Source organism: Sinohyriopsis cumingii, chromosome 6 (genome assembly GCF_028554795.1).
Source record: "Sinohyriopsis cumingii isolate HCF-2022 chromosome 6, ASM2855479v2, whole genome shotgun sequence".
Classification (NCBI taxonomy): Eukaryota; Metazoa; Mollusca; class Bivalvia; order Unionida; family Unionidae; genus Sinohyriopsis; species Sinohyriopsis cumingii.
Window position 1 is genome coordinate 122,828,986 of NC_142966.1, and position 26,475 is coordinate 122,855,460.

General features: G+C 36.2%; 1 protein-coding gene across 1 annotated transcript; it reads right to left on the bottom strand.

Annotated features, from left to right (window-relative positions):
* Window positions 1-2,584: 2,584 nt before the first annotated feature.
* On the bottom strand, window positions 2,585-20,437 carry LOC149797872 (uncharacterized). Its single transcript, XM_089962891.1, has 5 exons — window positions 20,417-20,437; window positions 15,295-15,450; window positions 8,951-9,032; window positions 6,722-6,906; window positions 2,585-5,078 (listed from the first exon to the last, which is right to left on the bottom strand). The coding sequence occupies exons 1-5, from the start codon at window positions 20,420-20,422 to the stop codon at window positions 4,989-4,991; spliced, it is 519 nt and encodes a 172-aa protein (XP_089819017.1). The 5' UTR covers window positions 20,423-20,437; the 3' UTR covers window positions 2,585-4,988.
* Window positions 20,438-26,475: the final 6,038 nt, after the last annotated feature.

The following is a 26,475-nucleotide window of genomic DNA, read 5'->3' on the forward strand; positions in this document are numbered from 1 at the left end:
TTCTTTAGTAAATTTATTAACGCGTCCCGACTTCAAATATTTACCTCTTTCATCGAAGCCAAATCTGGCAATATCGATTAAAATATCCTCGCCCTTGTTGAAAAAATCGGAGGAACCTTCGTCGAAATGTGTGCGCGGAAAAGTTCCTGAGATATTGGTTCCCTTATCTGTTGGTGGAAGCACCTGAGATGTATCAGAGGATTTTATTTGGGATATTTTCTTTGGTTTCGAAGATTCAGGTTTTTCTTCCACCCTCTTAGGTTGACTCATATTATGCGTGAATCTATCCCGTGCTGATTTGCGAAATTCATTAAAAATCGCGTCGCCCTTAGGTATCCTGGATATATTAAATCTAGCTCGGTATATATTTCTAATCCAAGATTCTCGTGTTTTAATTTTATCTAATCCATCCTTCGTTAAAAACTTCGATCTAACATTAAATGAATCTTCAACAAATGCGCCAAGTTCAATAAGATCATTACCAGATAATTTAAATTGCTTTTCCATTGTTGTCCAACCATCATCAGTAAATTTATCTTTTATTACTTCCCGAGGCTCTCTACTGCTTTCTTCTTCTTCTTCCTCTTCTTCTTGCTCTGGTTGTTCTTGAGGTAATTGTGCTTGTTCTTGCTGCAATTGTTCTCGCAGCGCTTGTGTTTGTGCTAGTATTTGTGCTTTTGTTCGTGCCTGCTGTATTTGTCCCTGTAGCTTTTGTGCTTGTGCTCGCACTCGTGCTTGTGCTTTTTCTTGACGCGTTTGTGTTTGTTCTTGATGAATTTGCTCAAGCTGACCCGGAACCGCTCTAGTGTGTTGCTCGATGTCTCTCGTCATGGGAATAAGCCCCTTCTTCCTAAGTTCCTTATCTTTCTTTTCATCGCCGTATGCGACTTGTTCGATCGCTCCAGTGACTGGACTCAACAACTTTGACGATATCTCACCGAGATGATATTGCGAGTCTTCGTAATCACGAACTTTTTTCTTAAATAATTGTTTTGCCGGGATAAGTTTCCTTACTGCCGCTAATTCTTCTCGCGCTAATCTGGCAGAATGAGGCTCTCCAACTCTACTAGCTTTCCGACTCATATTATTTTCAACTATATTGTTTTAATGCGAGGTAAAATTAGGATTAGCAGCCAAACTTTGCAAACTTTGTCGACACCAGAATAAATTCCCCCCCCCCCCTAAAATCTTTGTTTTTTACTTGTCCAGAATCATTGATTTTGCACACAAAAATTGCAATCGGGGTTGAATTTACGCAAATTAATTTTCGTGGGAAGGCTTATTTTTGAAATCTGAGGCTTCTACGGAGAAAGTTCTCGTAGGAGGCTTTATTTTGGTCTGGCAGTCTGGTCTGTAGAACTTCCCTGCTGCTCACTTGGTCAGAGGAAGTCTGGGATTTAGTGGTCCAGAAGGCAGCTAAAGGGAAGGAACAACAAACTAAGATGAGGAAGAAAATCATTGATGTCCTCTGCATACATCCCAAGCCAACCTCAATTGCTAGTCTTGTGTGGCATGCTGGGTCCCCCTCCAACTGAAAGTTCATCCTTAGCAACTGTCAGCTGCAGTCCAGGAGATGACAACACAACTCTTGACATCAAGGCAAATTTTACCCCTTTTCCCTTGCTTACTTCTGCACTCACAAGGGGAGTATTCCCCCCAATTTTAGATAGCCCTGTGGGTATAAGCCACCCCCTCCCCGCATGTCTGAGCATGACCTTTGGGCCTGCAAGTCAGGGCGCATGGAGTTTGTACCAGATCCACTGGATCAAATTCACAACACCACACTGTTGCCATCTGTCCAGCCATCAATGGCCATTCCAGCATGGGGATCTTTTCGTTGAAACAGTCCAGCCAACTAAAATGTACAGTGACTGAAGTGACAGATCCATCTGTCTAAGTCCAACATCAGCAACTTACCATTACTATGTGGGAGATTTCAGTGAGATATCTGTCCATCCAGTGACCGGTACTGGTGACAACCAGACTGTCTTCTGTACTGCCAGGATCCGGGCCAACTATATGCCCAGGCAAACCAGCTGGCTGTTCTGGCAATGCTGGATTGGAGAATGTTCACTGCTTATCCGCAGGAGAGAGCTGCTGCCATATTCAAAATCTGTTGGCAGGGCACATTGATGCCACCTGGAACGAATTATCCAGAGTTGCAAGCAGACCCAGTATACACAGATAGTATGATGAAGCACCATCAAATCAACTATATTCAGATCTGACCATGGAATTGACTGAATTCAGCTTTAAAGCTGCAGTTGAGGAAATTCTGTCCATCCCAGAATATTGTTGGGAGTTACCAACCTCAATCTGGTCTGGTTTCCTCATGATCAGAATCATCAAATTCAAGTCCATTTCCAGCATAACTTCAATTTCAGCAAATGGGTTCTTGCAACTCCTCAGATTATTCCATGTGGCAGTGGACTTGATCCCCTTTATTCATCTTTTTATGCGTCCCAAACCATGATGTTGCTAGCACAATGGTGCCCCTTTTTTGTGGTGGTTACCCATCTCCTGAAACAGGGGGCCACCAAATCACTTGACTTGTGTTTTCCAATTTGGCAGGTTTTTTTGTTCATGGCATACTCAATGTCTTGGCCTACATTCACCAAGGACAGGTCAAGTCCTTTACATGGAATGTTCTTTCCATCAGTTGGTCTTCACTCGGATCTATTTACCCAACCACATTACTTAAAACCCTCCCAAACACCCTGCCATCTGAGCATCCTCATCAGCATATAGTTCAGTTAAAACTAGCAACACCTGGCAGTGGCAAGGGGACATAATGGGCAAGGGTTATTGCCCTTTGTCTACATGACGTAGAAAAAGATGTTTTTTTTTTTGTCTTAAGGGCTGGATTTGTGAGGTAGCAGGCTGATATTCCTAGCATAATGTGATTGGGAAAGTATTCTATGAGAAACTTAATTTAGTTAAAACACTGAACAAGAATGAGACCAGTTAAATTTGTGAATAATTTCTTATTTCTAATGAACATACATTAAATATTTGACTAAAATGTACAGGGAAATAGAGGCAATCTAGAATACATTTTATAATAAATTGAAATGTAGAGGGACTGATCAAAATGTTTCACATACCCAGGAACAATGACATTATTGTGTTTCTACCAGATCTCATACAAATGTAAATTATTAAATTTTAACACATTTTGTACTGAAGAATTTTTTTTTTTAAAACAAATATCTGAAGGCAAGATCTCTGATAAACTGACAGTTAACTAAGGAGAATTTGTAAATAAGATGCCATATTCTTGAAATTCTTTGAGAATAAAAATGAAAACTGTCTGATTATAAAACTTAAGCTTAGGAGTCCTGAAAACTCTTTAAGCATAATTCTTTAGCTAACTCTTTAAGCATAAAACTTTAGCATAAAAGTCTGAAAACTTTTAGCATAAAACTTTAGCTTACAAGTTTGAAAACTTTTAGCATAAAACTTTAGCTTACAAGTCTGAAAACTTTAAGCATAAAACTTTAGCTGACAAGTCTGAAAACTTTAGGTATAATACTTTATCTTTCAAGTCTGAAAACTTTTAGCATAAAACTTTAGCTTACAAGTCTGAAAACTTTTAGCATAAAACTTTAGCTTACAAGTCTGAAAACTTTAAGCATAAAACTTTTGCTGACAAGTCTGAAAACTGTAGGTATAATACTTTATCTTTCAAGTCTGAAAACTTTTAGCATAATACTTTAGCTGACAAGTTTGAAAACATTTAGTATAAAATTTTAACTTACAAGTCTGAAAACCTTTAGCATAAAACTTTAGCTTACAAGTCTGAAAACTTTTAGCATAAAATTTTAGCTTACAAGTCTGAAAACTGTATGAGCATAGACTTAAGCTTACAAGTCTGAAAACTAAGTGCCACAACTTTGTTGAGAATAAAATTAGAACCTTGTATGTTTCAGAAAGTTGCTATCTTTGGTTCCTGTAGTAGCATACTAAATAAATTATATAGGCATACCTAAAGTACAACACTTGACTTTGCAGGTCAGTTATACAGAAATACCTAAAGTTTAACATTTGACTTTGGGGGGCTCAATTATACAGGCATACTTAAAGAAAATCATATGACTTTGCAGGTCTTTTAGTTAAACTTTATTGCTACAATAGGTTTCAAGAATAGCGGTCCTAAAATCATTAAATACCTGTATATTTTCTTAACTGATAATTATATTGCATTTGTACATCTATACAGTTTAAAGTCTTTTATGGCTGTCTTAATAATGAATCTGATAAATATTCATATTTTTCATAAGAAATATTAGATCTGAACAGTCAAAATGATCTAATTCTCTAGATTTCCTAATGATGTTGTTATTAAGGTAAGAACATAAGCATCCAAAATATAAATGAAAAAAATATATATTTTAAATATACAAATCCGTCAAACTTCATGGAATGCATTGAGATTCAAAAGCATGAAGTGAAATTGAAGCATATATTATTTGTGGATGAAAACTATGCAATCAAATCATAAAAATGTCTGAGCCGGGAAAGATTTTCAGAGCAAGAAGTCACTTTGAACAATATTGCCCCCCCCCCCCCACCAAGACATCGCTGAAAAAACTTACTCAACAAGCAATTGGACTGAAGATAAAATTAGTCTTTTTGAATAAAAAAAACAAAACAATTTGATATAATAGATAAATAATTTTGAATAAAATGTTGGCATATACTAAGGTTCACACAACTTAAAAACAAAAGTATTTATTTTTAAATAAACAGTAAAAAGAAAAAAACTGGAAAAAGTTTACAACTGGTCTATTTACGCAGAACTTGAGTGCTAATTTATAACAGTAATAAAGACAACAGCTGGACTTAAGTGGTCCACCCATGAGTGCTCCTCCTCATTTTTTTGTGTGTACATGACAAAGTCAAGGACATAAATGTTCAGTTTTCTTTTTTTTCCTATGTGACCATTTCTAGAGCAGTTCAATGAAATAAAAAGTATGGAAGAAGTGATTTCAATAGAGGCTTGTTTTTTTCATGATTCTTAAAAATTCATCTTGGTTGATCTCTCCATCTCCATCTCTGTCTGCCTCATCTATCATTTCCTGGAAAAGACAACAGAGGAGAAAGAAAATCAATTCAGAAATCTGCCAAAAAAGAATTTAGCAAGATGCTTGATACCTTTGTGATGTACACCAAAATGGATTTTTGAGGCTCCTTCAGTAATAAGCATCAGATTCATAAAACTGCAAATTTCAACAGCATACAGAATTCCCAATTTTGACAATTTAAATCTGAATCTTTTATTGCTACTGAATCAAAATTGCCCCAAATGATGGGTCTGGGCTCTGATCAAGATTATGTTGGAAAAATTATGACTTATCCCTACCCAAAATTCACAAATGATTATTTACAGCACAAACCTCAATGAGAAAGTTTTGACATTTCTATGTTAAATGATGTGCATCAAGATGAACAACGGTAAATAAATACAATCACAAGTAACAACACAAGTCAATCTTCTTTACTCTTATTTTTAAGCTGCTAGTTTGAATAAATTTTCTAAAATCAATTTACAGACATTTTAAGTAATGTAAGCAGCAAATGAAACCCATTCATTATGTTTAATGAACTGCGTAATTTTTGACGCAAACGGTCTGCACCAGTTGTCTCTTGGGACCAATTTATTCTTGATTCTGTGCAGCATTTTTCTTGGCAAAAAAGAAAAAGTGACAATGAAGTATAATGAATTTATTATATAATACCACAATAATTTCAATTCCTACAATTTCAAATGTCAAAAACATATATTTAAACATTGACATGTGAAATTACAAGATTTCCCATCCTGACGTGATGCTTAATTGTGTGTGCCTACAGAATTTATACCTGCAGTAAGGAAAATGGGCATTTTGTGAGCTAGAACAAATAAATGGAAATGACATTACCTTTCAGACATTTAAATTATTTTTTGCTGAAAAAATCTCACTTATTTGACAATCATGATAAACTGCTGAATTAGACATTCTTTGTGGCAAAATAATGCATAAATGTCAAAACTGTTATTTACTGGAAAAGATTAGGTCGTCCCAATCATGCCACTCTCTTAATCAATCAATGAAAGTGATGTGAATTTATGCAAATGGGGTGGGGGTAGTGTACTGAAGAGTTAGTTTATGAGGCTTGATTCAGGAGTAAGTCTCGTATATAATAATATGAAAATTTCTTTTCCAGGATAAATACTATATATTTTTTTGTTTGAATAAAAAAGTGATATATTCTGGCTGTTGGGTTTTGTGACTTGTTCAACTGTCACATTTTTTGTACCACACAATGAAATATATCTGGTATTTATGTATGAAAAGAAAATATCCTCTATATCTTTCTATGGTAGCATGAAAAAGTACCCCACAAAATCAAGAATAGGTAATTATCATGTGACATGTTTCCATGTGGGAACTGATGCAGACCATCCATAACCCCAACATTATTTGTAAGGTCCCCTCCAAATAAAAAGAAATGTTGCTTAATGGTGATTTTGCCCTCCCCCCCATTCAGTTGTGAGGTTTTCTTGGAAGGTTGCTAAGCCACTGCTCTATAGTGAAACATATCTATGAAGGATACTCTAGGAACCACTAAATGTTGTCTTCTGTTGAGACAGAAGAAAGGAGAGGTTGGCAAGTCCTTTCCTGTTCTTGGACAGGTATCTTTAATATACATGTGTTCACTAAGCAAATTTTCCCTGTACCTGTAATTCTTCATCTGTTAAGTTCTCTCCTAATTCTTTGGCTACTCGTTTTAAATTCCTGAATGAGATTTTGCCAGTTTCATCATCATCAAACAATCTGAATGCTTTCAGGATTTCTTCCTTTGTGTCCTTCTCACTCATCTTTTGGGTCATGATTGTTAAAAAGTCATTGAAATCAATTGTTCCTGAAAAAAATAATGGAACTTGTATATGCGGCACAATTTTTCAATTTATTTACGTCAGGCAGTGAAATATTGGATTTCCTGACAGAAATAATCTTGACAATTCATTGGAGTGAAATATGATAAATATTTTTTTACTGCCCATCAATAGACACTGATAACATTATGACTATGAAATTTTGGAACTGTTTAAGGACACTCTTTTAGCCTAGTGATATATATGGCCACCTTACATAAAGATAAATACTGTTCAAATCCAACAATGTATAAATACTTTTTCCCCATATTTTTTTAAAACTTGATTATGGAAGGATAATTATGTTACTACTTATATTTTCTGTGCGAATGTTCACAAAACACAATAGAATATAAATGGCAAACCGTGGGATACAGTAAGAAATCTAAAACTTCAGTCTATTATACATATTGCTAGCCAATATGCCACAAATAAAATAATAAGAAAATTTGCTTGCTCCAAGTGAATACTGTATATATTTCATCCCCTCAGTGGAAAACTTAAGTATTTTCACCCACTCAATGAAATATATGTCATTCACTCAGAGCAAGCGAATATCCTCTCTGTATTCATCAGTCTTCATTTGCTTATTGTCTTCATTATTGTGATAAGATTTCCAAGTGGTAAAGTTGGTGTGTCTTTGAACTAAACAATTATTATATAATCAATAAAAGCATGTTGACAACAATGTGAAAGAGTACAAAGAGCTCAAAATCTTACCAACAAGAGCACAGCATTAGTGCAATAAGTGTACATTACTATTACTGTGTAGAAAAAAGGTTTTAATATCTACACAATGCAACTTTTGACCAACACTGGGTCAATTCCCTCCCTCTGATATCAACACAGATAGGAATCTGTTATGCTGATATTCATCCTGGTGTAACATTGTACTAAATAAGATCACTGCTCATAATCAGTGTAGATGGAATTCAGGTCCCAGTTTCACCAAACATCTCAATTTTCTTCCTTAAACTAAGATTTTCATTTTTTTTATGCACAATTTGCAAGTATGATTTTCACAATGAACATTATGCAGGTATCAAGGACAAAAATACATTCATGATTTCTTTCTTTATCTTGAAGTCTTGTTTTATTTCTAAGGAAAGCCTTTAAGATTTCCACTAAGGAACTTCTCTCAATAATTTTGTAAGAACAAAAGACGAAACTTGTGTATAATTTATTTTTTTAAATATTATTTCTGCCTCTGAGAAATGTTAAAACGCTGATGGAAATGTAACAAGCAAGATGATCTAACATTTCAAGGAAAATTTATGTGAAAATTCATGAAATGATGTCTAAATTATCATCTGATATCTCTTCTCCTCCATCTTCCTTGGAATATTGTGGATCTGAAATCTTCATAGTTATCTATTCATCCTTGTGAAATATGTGAAATATAACAACTCACTCAATTACTGTAGATGACAGGATGGTTTATTTTTAATGACACTATAATATTTTTTGGGATAATATCATGCTGAGGAAATGTTAGCTAAGTACCTTTCACAAGGACATACTGAAGCAGCCAACTTGGGCTGATACTGAACCCACAGCCCTTGGTTTACAAGTCCGATGCTCTGCCAACTGAGCTCTCTGGTGTTTAGGTTACAGAAAAGTAGACTGATAGAAGGGTACAAGAAGAACAGATTGAAATGACAGGCCATAACATACAGTGTGGATATAAAAATTAATCTGCGGAGTGACCTTTGAAAAAACTGCTTGACGTATCAATACATACCAGATCCTTCTTGACATATCAATACATACCAGATCCTTCTTGACGTATCAATACATACCAGATCCTTCTTGACGTATCAATACATACCAGATCCTTCTTGACGTATCAATACACACCAGATCCTTCTTGACATACCAATACATACCAGATCCTTCTTGACGTATCAATACACACCAGATCCTTCTTGATGTATCAATATATACCCAATTCTTCTTGACGTATCAATACATACCAGGTCCTTCTTGACGTATCAATACATACCAGATCCTTCTTGACGTATCAATACATACCAGATCCTTCTTTATCGATTTCAGATATCATTTTCTTGATTTCTTCTTTCTTTGGCTCGAACCCAAGTGCTCTCATGGCCACCTACAATAAATTGTAAATTCTAGTACTGTAATTTTTTTGTTAGTTCAGCTTCAATTAGCCTATGCTGTTTGTACAAGCTGTGATTTCAAGGATTCTACTGTTAATTCTAATGTGGTACTGAATTATGTGAGGCTTCTTGGGAGCCACAGAGGTGGACCACATAAAAGTAAAGCCATCTTATGCTGTGAAATTTTAAATACAAGGGTGTCATAATGGGATACTATCCCACAAAAACCATACAAATTAATTTACTGGTGTGGAAGAAATGTGAAAATGATTTCCATCAACAGAGAACAAAAACAAAGTGAAATTCAATTTCAGTGATAGAAGTACATTTAGGCAACTTAAATCGATACATGACCATACATCTCTGTTAAACTAATGAGCTCTAAAGTGAGACAGAGTAAGAAACCATAGTATCCAGGAGTAAGGATACATGACCATGTATCAGTGCCAAACAAGAACAGTGGTATGTTCATAAGCTTTACATTGAGACTGAGTAAAGGACCATGGTATCAAGGAGTAAGGATACATGACCATATCTCTATGCCAAACAGAAACAGTGGTATGCCAATGAGCTTTACAGTAAGCCTCAGTAAGGGACCATAGTATCAAGGAGTAATGATATGACCAGGTATCAGTGCCAAAACAGGAACAGTGGTATGCTAAATAACCTTTAAGTGAGACAGAGTAAAGGACCATGATATCAAGGAGTAAGGGTACTTGACCATATATCTGTACCAAAACAGGAACAATGGTATGCTAATATGCTTTACAGTGAGACAGAGTAAGGCCATAGTATAAAAAAGTATGGATACATGACCATTTATAAGTATCAAAACATATATAAGGGACCACAGTATTATGTACAGTGTGACCCTGCTATAGCGCGATCCATTATAACACGAATTCGGATATAACACTGTCATACGTGTGGCTCCCGAAATTACATGTATTTTTCCTGTGCACAAAAAATCTTTCTTAAAAAGTATGAAAAAACCCATAAAAAGTTTGTTATCATTTTGGGGAAGAGATCGCATATGAATAATACAAGATGATCGTGGCTTGGCTCCTGAAATTTTATATGTATTTTTCTCGTACACAAAAAAGTATTTTTTTCTTCTTAAAAGTATTGGGGAAAAATGCATAAAAAGTTTATTCTGGTATCACGTAGGTCTTTGCCAATGTCGCCAACTTGGATTGTTTTTCCTTATTGGCTGCAAAACATCATGTGGCTTTTTTTAATTTATTGGCAACATTGTTGGCTGTTCAAACTTTTGTATACAACCATTGGTTTGGAATACAGAAATACAGAGGCCCCATGAAAGGAAGCCCCAAACTGGATATAAAATGCACTGAAATTTATCTATTGTTACATAAACAAATTCTTTGTCCATATTGACAAACCATCTAAACAGTGCACTGTTATATCATAATCCGCTTATCTTGACATCTAGCATGAGTTCTGTATGTTGTGAAATATCTGCTTTTTTGTTGTTGATATTTCTGATAACAGAGATCAACCGGATGAGGCATTATCTCGTAATTTATCTTTCAGTGGATTTTCGGCCGCTTGCTAGTAATTAATATAACAAAGACTGACATTGCATGTGGATCATAAGTAAAATTCCTCTTCTTTTCACTCAGAATTAAATCCTTCAGAACACTCACATTTTATGTAATAATCTCTGTCATCAGAACACCTGCATCTATATTGTCCGTTGACCCTTTGTTAATTTTCAGAAGCATGCATGGAAGGCAGCATCACGCTGCTACCACAAATGTAAAAAAAAAAAATACATCTTACTTATTGGTTTATTCAATAGGTATGGAGGGACAGTAACTAGAATAAGTCCAAACGACAGCCAATTCTTTTTTAAAAATGTACCCAGATAAAAATAGTTTGCTCAAATTTCAAAGGAAACAGATTACCTCTGAAACACACATTAACTGTGCTGTGAAACTTTTCTTTTTGTAGGGAAAAAGTTTATGCTTATGAATGCTACCAATGGCGGCATAAAACGCAAACTAACTTTTACTGACTTGGAATGTACTGAAAACTAAATGTGCCTCATCATTCATAATGTGATTGTGCTGTTTTTCCACTGAATTCAGACCAACATGACCTGTTATAAAAATACTGAATATTTTAAAGCTGTGTGTGTGTGCATATTTTTGATGGAATCACTTGTATTGTGGATTCAATGTATCTGATGGAGTTCGTGGGTGAGTACACAGTGTTGATACTATTCATGCTATATACATCAGACATTTATATATAAACAGGATTCGTGTATATGTACCAATTCATGGTTCTCTAAATAAATAAACTAAACTATTATATATGTCTTCTCTGTTTTCACTACAGGTGTATTTCTAATTTAATATGCACCAATTTAAGATGGTAACTGTGCCGATGAAACATATATTTTACTGCCCGCATTAATTACCTACACCCCCACAATTTTTTGGGTATATTTTCTTCAGCTAACTGACTTGGTTGCTTATAACACGGTTCGGTCTATAACGCAGTTGGGTTCTATGGCTCCCAACTACCATGTTATAGCGGGGTCACACTGCAGTATGGAATGTCACTGTTTTGTTATCCCAACCAACCTAAACATTATGGACATATGCCCCCAGTAGAAAAATATTCACAGTAGGGAATATACATTCTGTTTCCCCCGGCATACAGAATCTAGAGTACGTTAATAAAGCTTAAGCTTGAAGGCAAGACTCATAGCACAGCCAGAATATTTTAATAATCAACAAAAGTTTTCCATAGTGAAGGCACTGGTCCTGGATGTCTTCTTTTACTTCATTTTCTGTCATGGCACACGCTCCCAAATCAGGTGCTATAACTTGTTAAGTTTACAAGAGCATACTGCATCACAGTCAACTGTAAAAATCTATATAGCAACCATTTAGCAAGATCTCTATCACAGTAACCTGTATTGAAAGACTACCCATTTTTGTGATTTGTCAAGGTATATGGTCTCTCATAACAGGCTGAACACTATATAATTAATTAATCAGTGTATTTAAAATATGGTCTCTCAAGACAGGTTGTCTTGCATTGTAATGGTTTTACGAGACAGTTTTAGAATATTTCTGAGGAATCAAGCATCTACTAAATGTCTAATTTAGATATGAAGATTCTGAATCATATACTGATAGACACTTGAAAATACACATCTGTTTCATCTGCTTGCATCATTATTCTTTGTGCTCTACGTCAATAAGATGCAATAATAAATAAGGAGATGTACTGCTAAAAGAGACATGTACCCATAAAAGAGAGCATTATTTTTCTCTTCACAATCATGTATCTTGTTTTCTTTGTAACTTGACAGGGGATGAATGATCTGTTAAGTCCGATTATGCATGTATTTATATACAAGAATTTCATGGTCAAATGTCTCTCTGGTGAATTTACAGGGGCATAACCCTAATGAAGCTGATCAGCAACACTTATGAGTTAGGAAAATTCCTTATCTAGCAGTCGGGAATGGGTCAAAACTCTGCTTGACAAGCAACCAGTTGCATCGTTTGTCCAGAGTGTTGTATAAAAATATGAAAGAAAGAACAATGGGATTTGGTGCAGTTCATGAACCTCCCAATTCCAAGCAAGAAGTAAATTTTAGGATTTTCCAATCCTGATTTAATAATGTGAACTTGGTCAAGTAATTCAAAATTTAGGGTCTTCAACCTAGTGTGCTTCATGTCAAACTCTGCATAGCAGTCTTTGAGAAGTCATTTAAAGATGTTTCAGATTTTAGTATCAGCTGTCTTAAATTATTAGAGTCTGGATTGACACAATCCGTAAAACCTTCAATGGCCTTCTAGTCACAATTTTTATACATAAAGAAATCTATTTAACCAAATTATTTATCAGATGTAATAAAACAAAAGTCTATTGAAAGGACTGGTGTGATACTGCCCAAAACAGTGTTGAAACCATCTCCAATATTCATCTGTGATTAGCCACTGTGGCAGTCATACTGGAAATAAGATTGTCACCATTTTCATTCAAGACAATCCTTTTGGTGAAAACCACATGTTGATATGACCATCCAATCAGAGTTAGTAACAAGATTTTCAAAATGTTCACTGTGGCAGCCATACCTGATTTCAGATCAGCACCATTTTCATAAGGACAAACTAGATATACTAATTAATCTTCCGATGAAAACCCCATGTTGATGTATCTTTCCAATCGGAAGAAGTAGCAATAACTAGATTTTCAAGATGGTTACCATGGTGGCCATACTGGATGTCAGATTGGTATGATTTTGATTTAGTAGCAACTATGACATAATAAGAAGTCTTTTGCTGAAAACACAATGTTGATATTGCTTTCCATCCAGGAGAAGCAGAGATAAAATTTTCAGAATGTGTTGGGCATACTCATAAGAGATCAACACAATTTTTATCTAAGGCCAACTAAATACCATAAGAAGTCTTCTGTTGAAAACACCATGCTGATCCGAATTTACACACAGGACGAATAGCAATAACAAGATTTTCAAGAAGACTGCTGTGGTAGCCATACTGTACATAAGAACATAACATTTTAATTTATGACCAAGTAAACATCATAAGAAATCTTAGTGAAAACCCTATGTTGATATGATTATCCATTCAGATGGAGCAGCAATAACAAGATTTTACAAGATGGTCAATGTGGTGGCCATACTGGATGTCCAGGTAGTACCATATTCATTATTGAACAATTAGACATCATAAGAAGTCTTTTTGTGAAAAGTCAGCAGGACTTTACTTTCAAGGGGAGTAACAATAACAAGATTTTCAAAATGACTGCCATCCTAGATATATTGGATGTCAGATCATCAACTTTTTTGTCTAGCATCAACCTGGCATCATCAGAGGTCTTTTAGCGAAAACCCCAAATTGATTTGGCCATCAATTCTGGGAGATAAGCAAATACAAGATTTTTCAAGATGGATGCTGTGGCAGTCATACTGGACTTCTGGGTTGCACCATTTTCATTTATGGCCAACTATACCTTGGGATGTGTGTATGTGTGATTTGGATTTTCAACATAGCTTTTAAAAAAATTCAGTCATATCGCTATGATGTCCACAGTGTGATAGTTTATAGAGATGTCTAGCACTGGGGCATCATGAAACAATTACTCCTTTATATATATTAGAGATATTTTCTAACAATAAACAATTAGTTTGCAAATGAAATGTATAACCTGATATATTATGCAGTGATATTGGGTTCTTTTTAGCAATGTTAAGATCTTTAGTTTTTTTATAGCAATGTCCACATCTTGACTGACCACTTTCAGGAAAGTACAAAAGTCTAATGATGTGAAAGTGGAGTGGCACAATTTAATGCAGCTTTTGGGGCTCATTAGGGACCATATATTTTAGACAGGCACTGCAAGATTTTGCCTTTCTGGAACAATATTTTAGATCTCTGATACTGATTCAATGAAGAAGTTAAAAGTGACCAACACAGTGATATACTGTTCTTAATGGAAAGGAACATGTTATGCTTCAAATATCCGAAAAACATCACTGTCTGTAGTGATGCATTTTTTATGCACATCCATGAATCAATGTTAACTTTCATTTTTTACCAGACTGTGAAAGGTCATTTTTTTTGTGATGATCATGAGTGTGGTAAGGTACAAGTCAATATAGTGGGTGCTGAATTACCTTGTGCTAATTAGTACCAAAGGACATTGCCAAAATGACTTTAATTTTAATTTGGCAATTTGGAGATAAAAATATAGGGGGAAGTGAAGAAACAAAGAATTCATTTATTTGAAGACAAATGAGTTTAACATTAAATTATATTATTACTTTGAGAAATAAAGAATATTTTGTAAATATGTGTACTTCTTTTATATATCATCTACATTAATTTTTTTCACCTTGTTGATGATAATGCTCATTTATAAAAAAATGTATGATGTGAATGAATGCTTAAAGCAATGCTATAAAAAATTTAATGGGAGATCACTGGATAGTGATGTGCTCTGACCTCCCATCCAAATATAGCTGTCTAAAAATCTAACACTGGGTGGGAAAGATTTGAGAAGACTCAGGCTAGTGATTTGTTAATTCATAGAAGACAGTCACCTTCATTTCAATGGCAATGAAAGTATCTGACCCATTAGCATCAAAGAGATCAAAAGTGTCCCAACCCAACATAACTGTCTGAATATTGAACACATGGTGGAAAGGTTAGAGGAAACTTGGTCTAGCTATTTGCTAGTAACAGTAACCTTCAATTCCTTGGCATCAATGGTGCCTGACCCATCAGCATCAAAAAGATCAAAAGCCTCTCTGATTTCCTGTTTCTGTTCTTCTGTGAGCTCTGGCTTTGGTCCAGTTTTCTTTCGGCTTCCACCAGCCAGGGTTGTCTTTTTGTAATTGGCTGCCTGTGAAGAAAAATGATGATGATGATGATCCCCAAAAAACCTAATATCACTAATTATATATATATATATATATATATATATATATATACACACACACACACATATACACACACACATTGTTACTAGAAACACCAAAATATGCTCTAAAACCAAAATACACAATTATTTACATCTATTGGGTGTATATATTAGTGTAAAGCCTGATATTATGACTTGTAATTATTATTAATAATAAGAAGAAGAAGAAAAATAAACTTTGATTTAAGCAATTTTGAAACAAATTATTTACTTTTTACCTATTTTTGGCACAACCATTGTAATGATGTCTCTTAGTTGTACTTGATTTTACTCAAGTGGACAAGTATGATAAATTAATAATTGATCATAACTTAAAATATAAGAGTGAAATTGTGAATCCAGAAAGTGTATTTACCTATTTTCGGTGGAAATATCATATACTTATGTGTTTTAAAGTAAATAAAGATGTAACAGACATACAAAACAAGTTAAAAGTTGTCCACTCAAGTAGTGAGTGACTTCTTTATATAAATGGAGCTATAAAAAGAAACATGTAAATAATTCTACGAAAATAACTAAAATCAAATTTATTTTGCCTTTTTATTATTATCCAAACACATAAAAACTAATACATTTATCTTCATGAGTATTATAGTACAAAATATGTGTATTTCAGTTTCTGAGTGCATTTCAGAATTTCTAGTAACCCATATATGTATGTATGTATATATATATATATATATATATATATATATATATATATATATATATATAGATATACATACACACACACACACAAAGATCTCAGAAATGCTTAATTATGTGTATTTGGATAAAAAGTTTTGATCTGGGATGTAGAAAATCACCCAGGTAGAAGTCCTCCGTATGTACTTTTTTTGTTGCAAACAGGAAACTTTCGCAACACAATACATATGTTCTAATCACAATGAAAAATTAAATAATGCTTTTATTTAAGATTGTTGCTGACTTCCTTTGATCAAAGGTCATTGGCTTGATTTGATGAAGGTGCATGTGTTATTTAAGTTGCAGCTAAAGGCTCTCCTTGAAGGGCCAAACCAATACCCATTTGTTATTGTTGCAGCAACATCAAATAATTGTAGAACACTAAGACAGAATATTTTTATTTGCCTAGTATATATTGGTACTTCAAAGGTTATCAGTTTTCTTTTAAGTTGTAGCAAAACTATTTTTTCTGGTACATTTTAAAAAAAAATGTAATTTCCCACTCCTGCCTTCGGAGGTGGTTGATTGTAGCTAGTGAGCTGCATGGCTATTTTTGTTATATTACAGCATACAATACCAAGGCCAGACATCAGCATAAGTGGATCATGATATAACAATGCACCATTAGGGTGGTTCATCAACGTGAAACAAGGATTTGTTTATGTAACAATAGATTCCAGTGCATTTTTATATCTACATTTGCAGCTTCCAGCCATGGTGCCTTTGAATTTCTCTACTCCAAGCCCAAGACTATATACAGTTTTTATCTGCCAAAAATGTTGTCACCAAAAATATCGCCAGATGGTATATATTGTCACTAACAAGGAATTTTTTTTACAATTTGCGACACTGGCAAAGCCCAGCGGGATCCTTGTTTCTGTATTAATTTCTGATTGTAGCTGTATAAATACTGCATGTGACCTCAAAATCAAAACACGTCAAGACTTAAGACAAAATGCCATTTTTAAATTTGGGTAAGGATTTTGGGGCTAAACGGAAAATTGATGAAGACTGTAATGAGATTCAGAACTGTGCTAAAGTTGCTAGAACTGATAGTTTGGATGGGACAGTAGCCAAGTGTAATAAAGCGCGTGATGCCTGGCTTAGAGTTTAGAAAAAAAACTTTCCTTGGATTGACATAATTCATTCTGATGGACAAAAAAGAGCTATATACCAGTGGTGTACAAAATGTGGAAATTAAGCTCCATGGCAACTACTGGTTCTTATAATCTTCAAAGTTCCACATTTTCTTAGCATGAGACACGAGACCACCTACTTGCTTGGCAGTCATAAAATCACTGAACTTCACAGTGACAAAAGCCTGTACAACTCTGCTTCAATAGTACAGAGATGTATTTCCAGACTTTGCAGTCCTAGCTGCAATTGTATTGGTGTCACCAGTGACATCCGTTCCATGTGAGAGAAGCTTCAGCATGCAGACAAAACCAAAGGAAGGGATGGTCCAGAATAAAACATGAGACCCTAACACAATTGATGCGAGCAAAAGGGGACCTAGTGTGGAGGAATATGATCCAAAGCCAAGCATTGAAAAATTTTGTGAAATGCGACATAGACGAAAGTGAACTATGTTGTAGTCAAAAAACATTTGTACATATCAATTTTAATACATAATTTGTTAAAGAATAATAAATAATTACAAATAAATAAAACTGAGAAAGTTTTGTGTCTGTTTATTCCTCGCATTTTGATCAACATTTAGCCACTGCAACATGCTTCTGGGAGGGGACTGCAACTTTTGCCGGTGATACTCCTATTTTTACCAAATTAGAGTCCTGGACTCCTAGTGAGACCTCTGTATATATATATATATATATATATATATATATATAAAATTCTAAAGTACCAGATGGTACTTTTGTGGTTTATACTCTAATCATGAACGCATCCAACAGACAAAGTTGCACATAGTTTTGAGTACCAGTTTTGAAACCGTGTCAAAATGGGCTACCTACAAGATGTTCCTGAAAACTGACCTCCTGACAGTTCCTGCAGAGCTAAAGGCCACAGAGTTTAGGGACAGTGAGACATCATCCCCGCATCTTAACTATCATGGTCGATGTAGGACAAGTAGAATCTATGCTGGGGTTTGGACTGAGACAAGGAAATCCCAGTCAAGGGGTTTTATTATTTGTCTCCACATGAGGCTGTGCTGAGTGGGGAGACATATAAAGTAACCCTGTGACTGGAATTTCTTTGTCTTGGTACGAACACCAACTGCTTATTTTTCTCACCAAATGTTTTCCAACTAAATTAAAATATCCATGCACCCTTGCAGTTTAGTCAGCAGATTTAAAACACAATATTCATTAGGTACTATTACTGCTTCTCACTCTATATATAGGTCATCAGTTTTTATACTCTTTTATGAAAATCTGAATAATCATCAAAGTGGAATCTAGCTATATATGCCACTCTTCAAAAAAGAAAAGAAATCAAGAAAAAAGTTATAACTGTTATGTGTTGGAAGTATTGTGCAATGAGCGTCTCGAGCCACATGCTTTTATTATACTGCACATTAAAACAAATATGTTAATGGGAGCAATGTGGTGATCTGTTCATCCTAAGCACACAAGTTCTTTGCATGAGAAAATAGAAACATAAGATCATTTGATATTATTACTATATTATCACATTTAATTGATTGTGCGGTACAATATGCCTACTGGCTAAAGTTGTAACAAAGTTTTTAGTGACATCAGGAAATTTCTAATTAATGACTTTCTTAGAAATTTATATTTTCCGTTCTGGAAATATGGCAAGTGTTGTTATCACTAGTGCAGTAATATGTTACATGGAAATCATTTTGTGGACTAGCATGTGGACTGATGAATGAACCAGTCTGGTTGGTTACGTGCAGGAGTCTTCAGTTGCAATCACTTTACTATAGTTGTTTCAGTTGAAGAATTTGTGGGTGTTTGACAAAGTTAGAAGAAAACAGTTTGACAATGTATTTCTGGTTTTTGCCACCTTTGCAATATTGCTGGAGAGTTTGGTTTTGTGTGGAGAATAATGTGTATTGGCTGCCTGTGTGTCTGGGGTTCTATCTGTGTGTATGTGTGTGTGTGAAAATGTTTTGTATCGTGTTATCAAAACTGGAGAGAACTTAAGCTGCTTTTTGTAAATTTCTTTTTGGTTAGATATCTGTTGTTGGATTTTATAATAACTCTGTCAAGCACAACAGAATACATCAAAGGTTTCTTTTTAAAATTAGTTCCTAGCACGTGTACAACATGATTGAGACGACAGGTCTGTGATAACCAGACTGAGAAAGGAAAAGTATGTTTAGCAAAACTAGATTTCTCTGTAGCATGGGTGAGAAAAGACAATTACAAGATCACCCAAATCAGGGTGACGTTCTGTGGTTGATAAAGCGAGGCAATATTTGAGTTAACAAGCGCTGAGCTCTGATTTAATAAATTGCAAAGAAACTTTTCATGTATCAGGAATACAAATAATCTTAAAACACTTTAAGTGTCAACTTTGGAAAGTAGTTCATGAGTGAAATTCTATAAGCAAGCTCAATCATGTTTTAAAATTTGAATCGAACTCGCAGAAAAGGCCTACTTACAGGTTTATGAGGTTAAATTAAAAAAAATTACAAACAACATACTTGTGCAGATAATTATGGACATTATGTTGAGTTAATTGCAGGTTCTCGTCTTATTAGCAATCATGAAAAAAAAAAACCTTACCATCAAGACTGTTTGTTGCTCTTCGAAACGAACAAACCGCCTACAACCCGTATGATAGGAAAGGGCTAATGACAAACAAGTAACCTGATTGGTCGAAAACGTATCCTTCTTAATAAGTTATAAATATCTACAATAACTATGAAAATGATGGTGGACAAATAAATAGACAATAAAGCTTACTAATTTCTAAATTTACATCTACATCTAATGCAAAAGGTATGAACAGGCACCAGTGGTTTAATTCAGCAAAAATCCCTTCTTGTAAGAGTTACTTCCCATGCGGACTTTTCCCTGACGCAGTTTGGGTGTTGCAGTTATTCTGTGTCGAGTGAATGTTGTTGTGGTTGTTGTTGTTGTATGGTTTAACGCCATTTTTCAGCACACGATAGGCTATACATGGCGGCCAGTATTAATGGTGGAGGAAGAACCCGGGAAAACCCCGGAAAGAACCACCAACCCACGAGAAGCTACTGGCAAGTTTTCTCACATACCCACATTAAGCTGAATCCGAGACTCAAACCAATGCAGAGAGAGTTGAGATGGCAGTGATCAGTAACGGAGAGCGCTTTAGGCCACTCGGGCCCCTCTGTAGAGTGAATGCGAATGAATAAATTGAAACCTGTAATATAGAACAAAACATAGCTTTATTTATAACAAATCTAACAGGCCACACACACGTGGCATATGAGAGAACCAAGAATGCATATTAAATATAAGTGTCACACACACACAAGAATAACAGTTGTGGAGTGTACAAAAGTCTTGAAAAAGGCACAATTGTAAGGAATAAAGAAACATAAATATATAGTTAGACGAAGTATAATTTAGGAAATTTTTCTCATTAAAAAATGACAATTTTGACATATTATGAAGAACTATGCAATTATATGAGAAAACGGCTTTTGCAAGTTTACAATATTAGGTCTACAGTAGTTGAAGTACTTTAACGGTGTTACTCTTTCATATGCAATTTGAGGGCCAAAAATAAAACAAAATCCCTTCCCCCCAAATATAATCCCAATCCTCGAAACAAACAACAACCGACCAATGGTACCCGTCATTAGTTTATGGGGACGATATAGCCTCAATGGGAAAATACATTACAGCAGCACCGGGGGGGGGGGGGGGGCGAATCCGACATTTTGTCCAATCGTCATTTTGCTTTATTAATACTTTCTGCACTCAGCGGATCCGGTGTCGTCAGCGCCCGGTAAAAAAAAAACGACGTCGTCGTCGGGGGTCGTCCAATCGTCATTTGGTTTAATTAATACTTTCTGCGCGCCGATCCCAGCGTCGTCAGCGTCCGGTAAACACAGCGACGACCGCGTCGATGTCATTGCCCCCCCTGCTGCTAAGGGGCTCTTTACAATGATCTTACAAACAGAGTGATTACTAACTCCTCCTCTTGTAGATCAATTAGGTTATTTGACTGATCGGTAAGTCTGAAATTAATTCTCGTTAAAAACCGATTATGGCATCGCATATAGACCGGATTAATCGGGCTCTCAACGATTAAGAATCCGGGAGGGGCTGTTGGTGAAAATGAATAAAGGATATACCCCTGTTGAGCTTGATTTGATTGCTTGGTATCTACCTGGTAACTCCCTTCGATAACATCGCACACTAGATTAATTGCTATCACCGATGCGATATTTACGTTGTATGGGGCAATATGCCTACCACCATCTCCGTTATCGTGTCTGAGGATAGTTGATGGACCGAAAAAATCATTAAGAGACTTTCTTAGTTCTGGCGCGTTGTATCCTGGAAACTTGAAATCGGGTAAATCGGCTTCTGTGATATTATACTCGGTTAGGAATTTTTGTTTATTATCATTGTTGTTATCGGATATTATTTTAACGATTCGTTCATTGATATATTCCATGTCTGATATAAGTTGATTTAACACCTCAACGTGTTTTTGTGCTTTTGTTTTCCGTAGTTGTTCTAGTTGCAATCGGTAATTACGATTAATCTCGATACAAAAACTATCGATATCATTTAAATTAACTGTGACCATGACGAACGATTCAGGAGTTTTATTATAATGAAAATACCATTCAATGGTATTCCTGTCTTGAAATATAAACCTGCTGGGTAATAACGCGTTTTTCATAATAGACAATTTATCTCGATAACTGGGATTAATTTCATGATACGATTGCGCATTCGTGTGAAATTCCCGCGGACTTTCATGAGGTGGATTCTCAGGCCAACCTAGTATGGTTCTTATTGAACTGTTATAAATATCAACCATATACCCCGGTGTGCTTATTTCAATCGTCGACGATAACGTCGGTTCATGAACCGTAATAGCGATTTTTGATTCTTTTCCTGTGATCGATTTTATCCTGCGTTGAAATTCTTTATTGATTTGTTCTACTTGGTATGACCCAGTTGGTATTGTAACCTCCTTCCAGTCTGGGGTCCCATTGGATTTATTTGTCCATGCAAAAACCAGCGAGTTATTAGGTTGTTGTCCGTTAAATGCATCCGCTCGGATATTAGGCCAACTGTGATATACTCGCAATTTTGCCAGCGCTATTTCCTTCACTGGAATCGGAGAAGGGAAGTTTACACTGAATTCTGACTTCGTTGATGTTATCGATATCATAGTTGTTTGTACCGGAGTGGTGTTCTCCGCGATCCGTTGAAGTAATTGAAACCCTTCGGGGTTCAGCGACATTATTATTATTCGTCGTTTCTAGTGTTTAATTTCAACACCGAATATTAATAACCTGCTTGTTTTCAGGAAAATGTTTTAAGCCCATTGAAGTGGTTTCAGCGACGTGGTTTCCAGCTTCCAGTTGAAAATCTTCGATTTTTGACATCGCGGAGTCATACAACTGGACCATCGTGGAGAATTCAACATCGGATATAAACGAATTATCTATCGCCAACGAGATCAACCCGGATAATTTCGAGTACGCGTCGGATACTATTTAATGTTTTACTGTATACTCGTTGAGTTTTTTCTGAGAACACGATGATATCTTTCTAGTGATTGCGTTGGCGACTCCAGCAACTGTTGTCGCCGCGGAGATAGCGATTGGAACAGCGATCGGGGCCATCATGGTCACCGTGGATAAAATAACACCGGTACCGGCTACTATACCTGACACCGAGTACACGACCGCGTCGATGGTGGTTATTTTTCGACGGCATTTTTTTATTTTTACACGGTATTGTTCGGAAAGCGTTTTCAAATTCGCGGAGAATTCTTTTACGGTATTGAATCGATATTGATGTGACGTCGGTGATACCTCTGATTCAATTATCTTGGTGGTCATTTTTATTTTAAAATAGCTAGTGTTTTTAATTACTTAGATCCGCTACAAATTCCACATACCATGTAATGTTTGCCCTGGTTAAATTTCTATCAACGGCATAAATTGTAAACGGTTCAGTTGCGTCCTTGTCTATAATTGTTGATATTGTATTGTTAAACCCGGATGAACTCGACGATAATATATTAAACTGCATCATTGAAACCAGTGTCAATCGATAAATACCCTTAACAGTTGCGGTAATATTTACTATATTCTGTGTAAGAGTCCAAGTGAATGATCCATGCAGAATCGTGTATACTGTGTTGATGGTGTTCTCGTGAGGGATTTTTATTTTTGTCATTTCCGGTATTCTGTCTTTGATATCTGTAACATCAGCTCTGATTGTTTCTATTTCCCGTGTATGCACGTATAAACCCCTTTTGATCGTTTCAATATCAGTTTTGATTGTTCCTATTTCCTGTGTATTTTCGGTCATACTTTTTTTGTTCGCTGCAACATCAAGTTTGATTGTTCCTATTTCATATGTATGCACGTCTATACCTTTTTTGTTCGCTGCAACATCAGTTTTGATTTTTCCTATTCCCCGCCAATACGCGTCTACATTATTTTTGTTCGCTTCAATATCAGTTTTGATTATTTCTATTTCCCGTTCATGCACGTCTACACCCCCTTTGTTCGCTTCAACATCAGCTCTGATTGTTATTATGTCCTGTGTATGCGCGTCTACATTATTTATGATCGTTGTAACATCAGTTTTGATTGTTTCTATTTTCCGTCCATGCGAGTCTACATTATTTATGATCGTTGCAACATTAGCGCCGATTATTTCTATTTCCCGTTCATGCACGTCTACACTCCTTTTGTTCGTTGCAACATCAGTTTTGATTGTTTCTATTTCCTGTCTATACGCAGTGATATCATTTATAGTTGTTGTAATTTCATCCAGCTTGGTATTTTTTTTTACCAAAGAATTTATCAAAGTTGTCATCGATCCTGTTAACATTTTTTCGTAACGTGTAAAATTGGCCCGACAGCGTTGTAAACTCCGAAATAGTACTTTTTATCCTTTCAAGATTTGGTTCGGTTACCGTCGGGGTCCCAAAAAAACTAGCAGTAGTGAGTTGTATACCGGTGACAGACTTTTGTATCCCCTCGAACTGATTTGCTTGCGCGTTAAATTTATCATATAAATTTTTTAACGAATTCGACATGGTTATATAATTGTCGTCTAGTGTATTTATTTTTCCATTTATCGTCAAGATGGATTCACCTGATTTAAGTCGTCCGTCGCCGGTATATAGCGCGATAGTGTTCTCGGCGGCATTACGTTGTCGTATTAAAACGTCATCCAGCGACACATTACTGGATTTTAATTTACCCTGACGATCTTGAAATACAACTATTTCGCCCGGGTCAACACTGGTTAGATTTAACGTATCAGCGATTTCATCCTCGATTAGTTTTTTTTATGTCATCGGTGGCGGACGTTATGGATTCTTTCAGCGCCGAAACCGGTCGTCCCCAGATATCAATCATTATTATTGTAAAAAAACACAGTGTTTTTAATTAACCCGCCGGGCCTCTACGACCCCACTAGTGTATTCGTTTACAACCACATGAGGTGGTTTCCGCGATGATGAAATCGCCGCGAGTACGTTCAATACCTCATATCGGTGGGTCACTTAATTGTTGTGTTGGCAGCGTGGAATAAAAAACCGGGGCTGAACACGCCCGGATATACCGCATGAACTCGTTTGGCGGGGCTAACCCGTATGAATCAAAATAGACGATCGCACGCGGTTCAATTGCGTATGCAACCCAATGAGTTCCCGCTCCGGAGGATTTATCGAGGTTAATTATACCGGTTTCAATATTCCTTGGTTTTGTCGGTAATTGATCCCTCATAAAAACACCTCTGAAGTTTTTTATCGCTAACGCGTTTGCGGCATCTATTAAATCAAAATTAGACATAGGAGTCATTGACTCTTGCGTTAATAAACGGTTCCCGGTAGTCTTAGACCCTTCCCCGAGTACCATCGTCCTCGTTTCTTTTTTTTATAGCCTTTCCCGGTAGTCTTAGACCCTTTCCGGCTACGGGTCGTCCTCGTTTCTTTTTTTTATAGCCTTTCCCGGTTGCCTTCTTCAATGCCATTCCCGCCGCGGTACCAACGGCTCCTAACGCAGCCGCCTTCGCCACTGCTGGGGCCGCCGCGGCAATCAACGCTGGAATCGCAGCTAACAGCGGAAATATCCCACCGGTCTTTTCCATGTTTTTAATCGCTGCGGATGAAAAATCTATTTGAACACCCTTTTTATTCTTCATCGCATCATTGAAATGTTTTATTTGACGCGCCGTCAACGATATCTTATGATTACCACCTGCCATCTGTGACGGCTTTAACGTTATTTTGGTTCCACATTGTTTAGCCGACTTTGATCGTAATTTTTTGACTTGACCATCGGTCAACTCTACACCGACAACACTATACGACATTTTTATTGTAAACGCGTTTGTGTTTTCAATTACATGTTTTCCACTGGTGCATCAACGATTCTCATTCGTCCACCAACACCTTCCAACAGCATTGATTTATCGCTGAGAATGACAGCAACCGCTCTATAATTAACACCACCCGGGGCTATACGAGCTCGGAAGTGTATATCAACGACGGACTGTCTCGTTAAATCAAGATGTTCCAGCGAAAAGTAATAAATTGGATACAGGTTTTTAAAATCAAATTGTGATATTTGCAAACCGGTGTCAACGTTTTGATCACGACCCATATATGACAGCATCCGATGGTACACGCGAGCAATATGGTTGTTGTCGTAATTAAGCTGTATATCCTCGGATGGTTCCTGTTGTCCGTTTATTCTCAGCGAAACCTCCCTGACTCCTAATTGATCAAATATCATATGACTGTGTTCTTGATTATTCAATCGTCTTATATCCTGTAACGCAACAAATATATGACGCGGGGCTGAAACGCCTTGTTTTGATGCCAGGTGCCATGTAAATGTATCAGCGACATTATCCTCTTTGACATCAGTTGTTACCGCTAGCCAACTCAACAACGATTTCCCCCCCCCGTTCCATAAATGATAACAATCGTGCTTCCGTGGTAACTGATGGAGTCAACACCGGCATCCACAATGCTATTTTAGTTAAAATGACTTTACCGGCAGCGACACCAGCAGCACGCCATATTGCATTGTTATCATCGCCCCTTCGCGATAGCGCAATTGTATGCTTAGCCCCA

Bases quoted from the DNA above. Each gene is read 5' to 3' on its own strand.
- LOC149797872 (XM_089962891.1), bottom strand. The intron at 6,907-8,950 runs GTATGTATTGAT...TATTTTTTTCAG, and splicing joins AATCGATAAAGAAGGATCTG to GAACAATTGATTTCAATGAC. The intron at 5,079-6,721 runs GTACAGGGAAAA...TGTCTTTTCCAG, and splicing joins TAACAGATGAAGAATTACAG to GAAATGATAGATGAGGCAGA.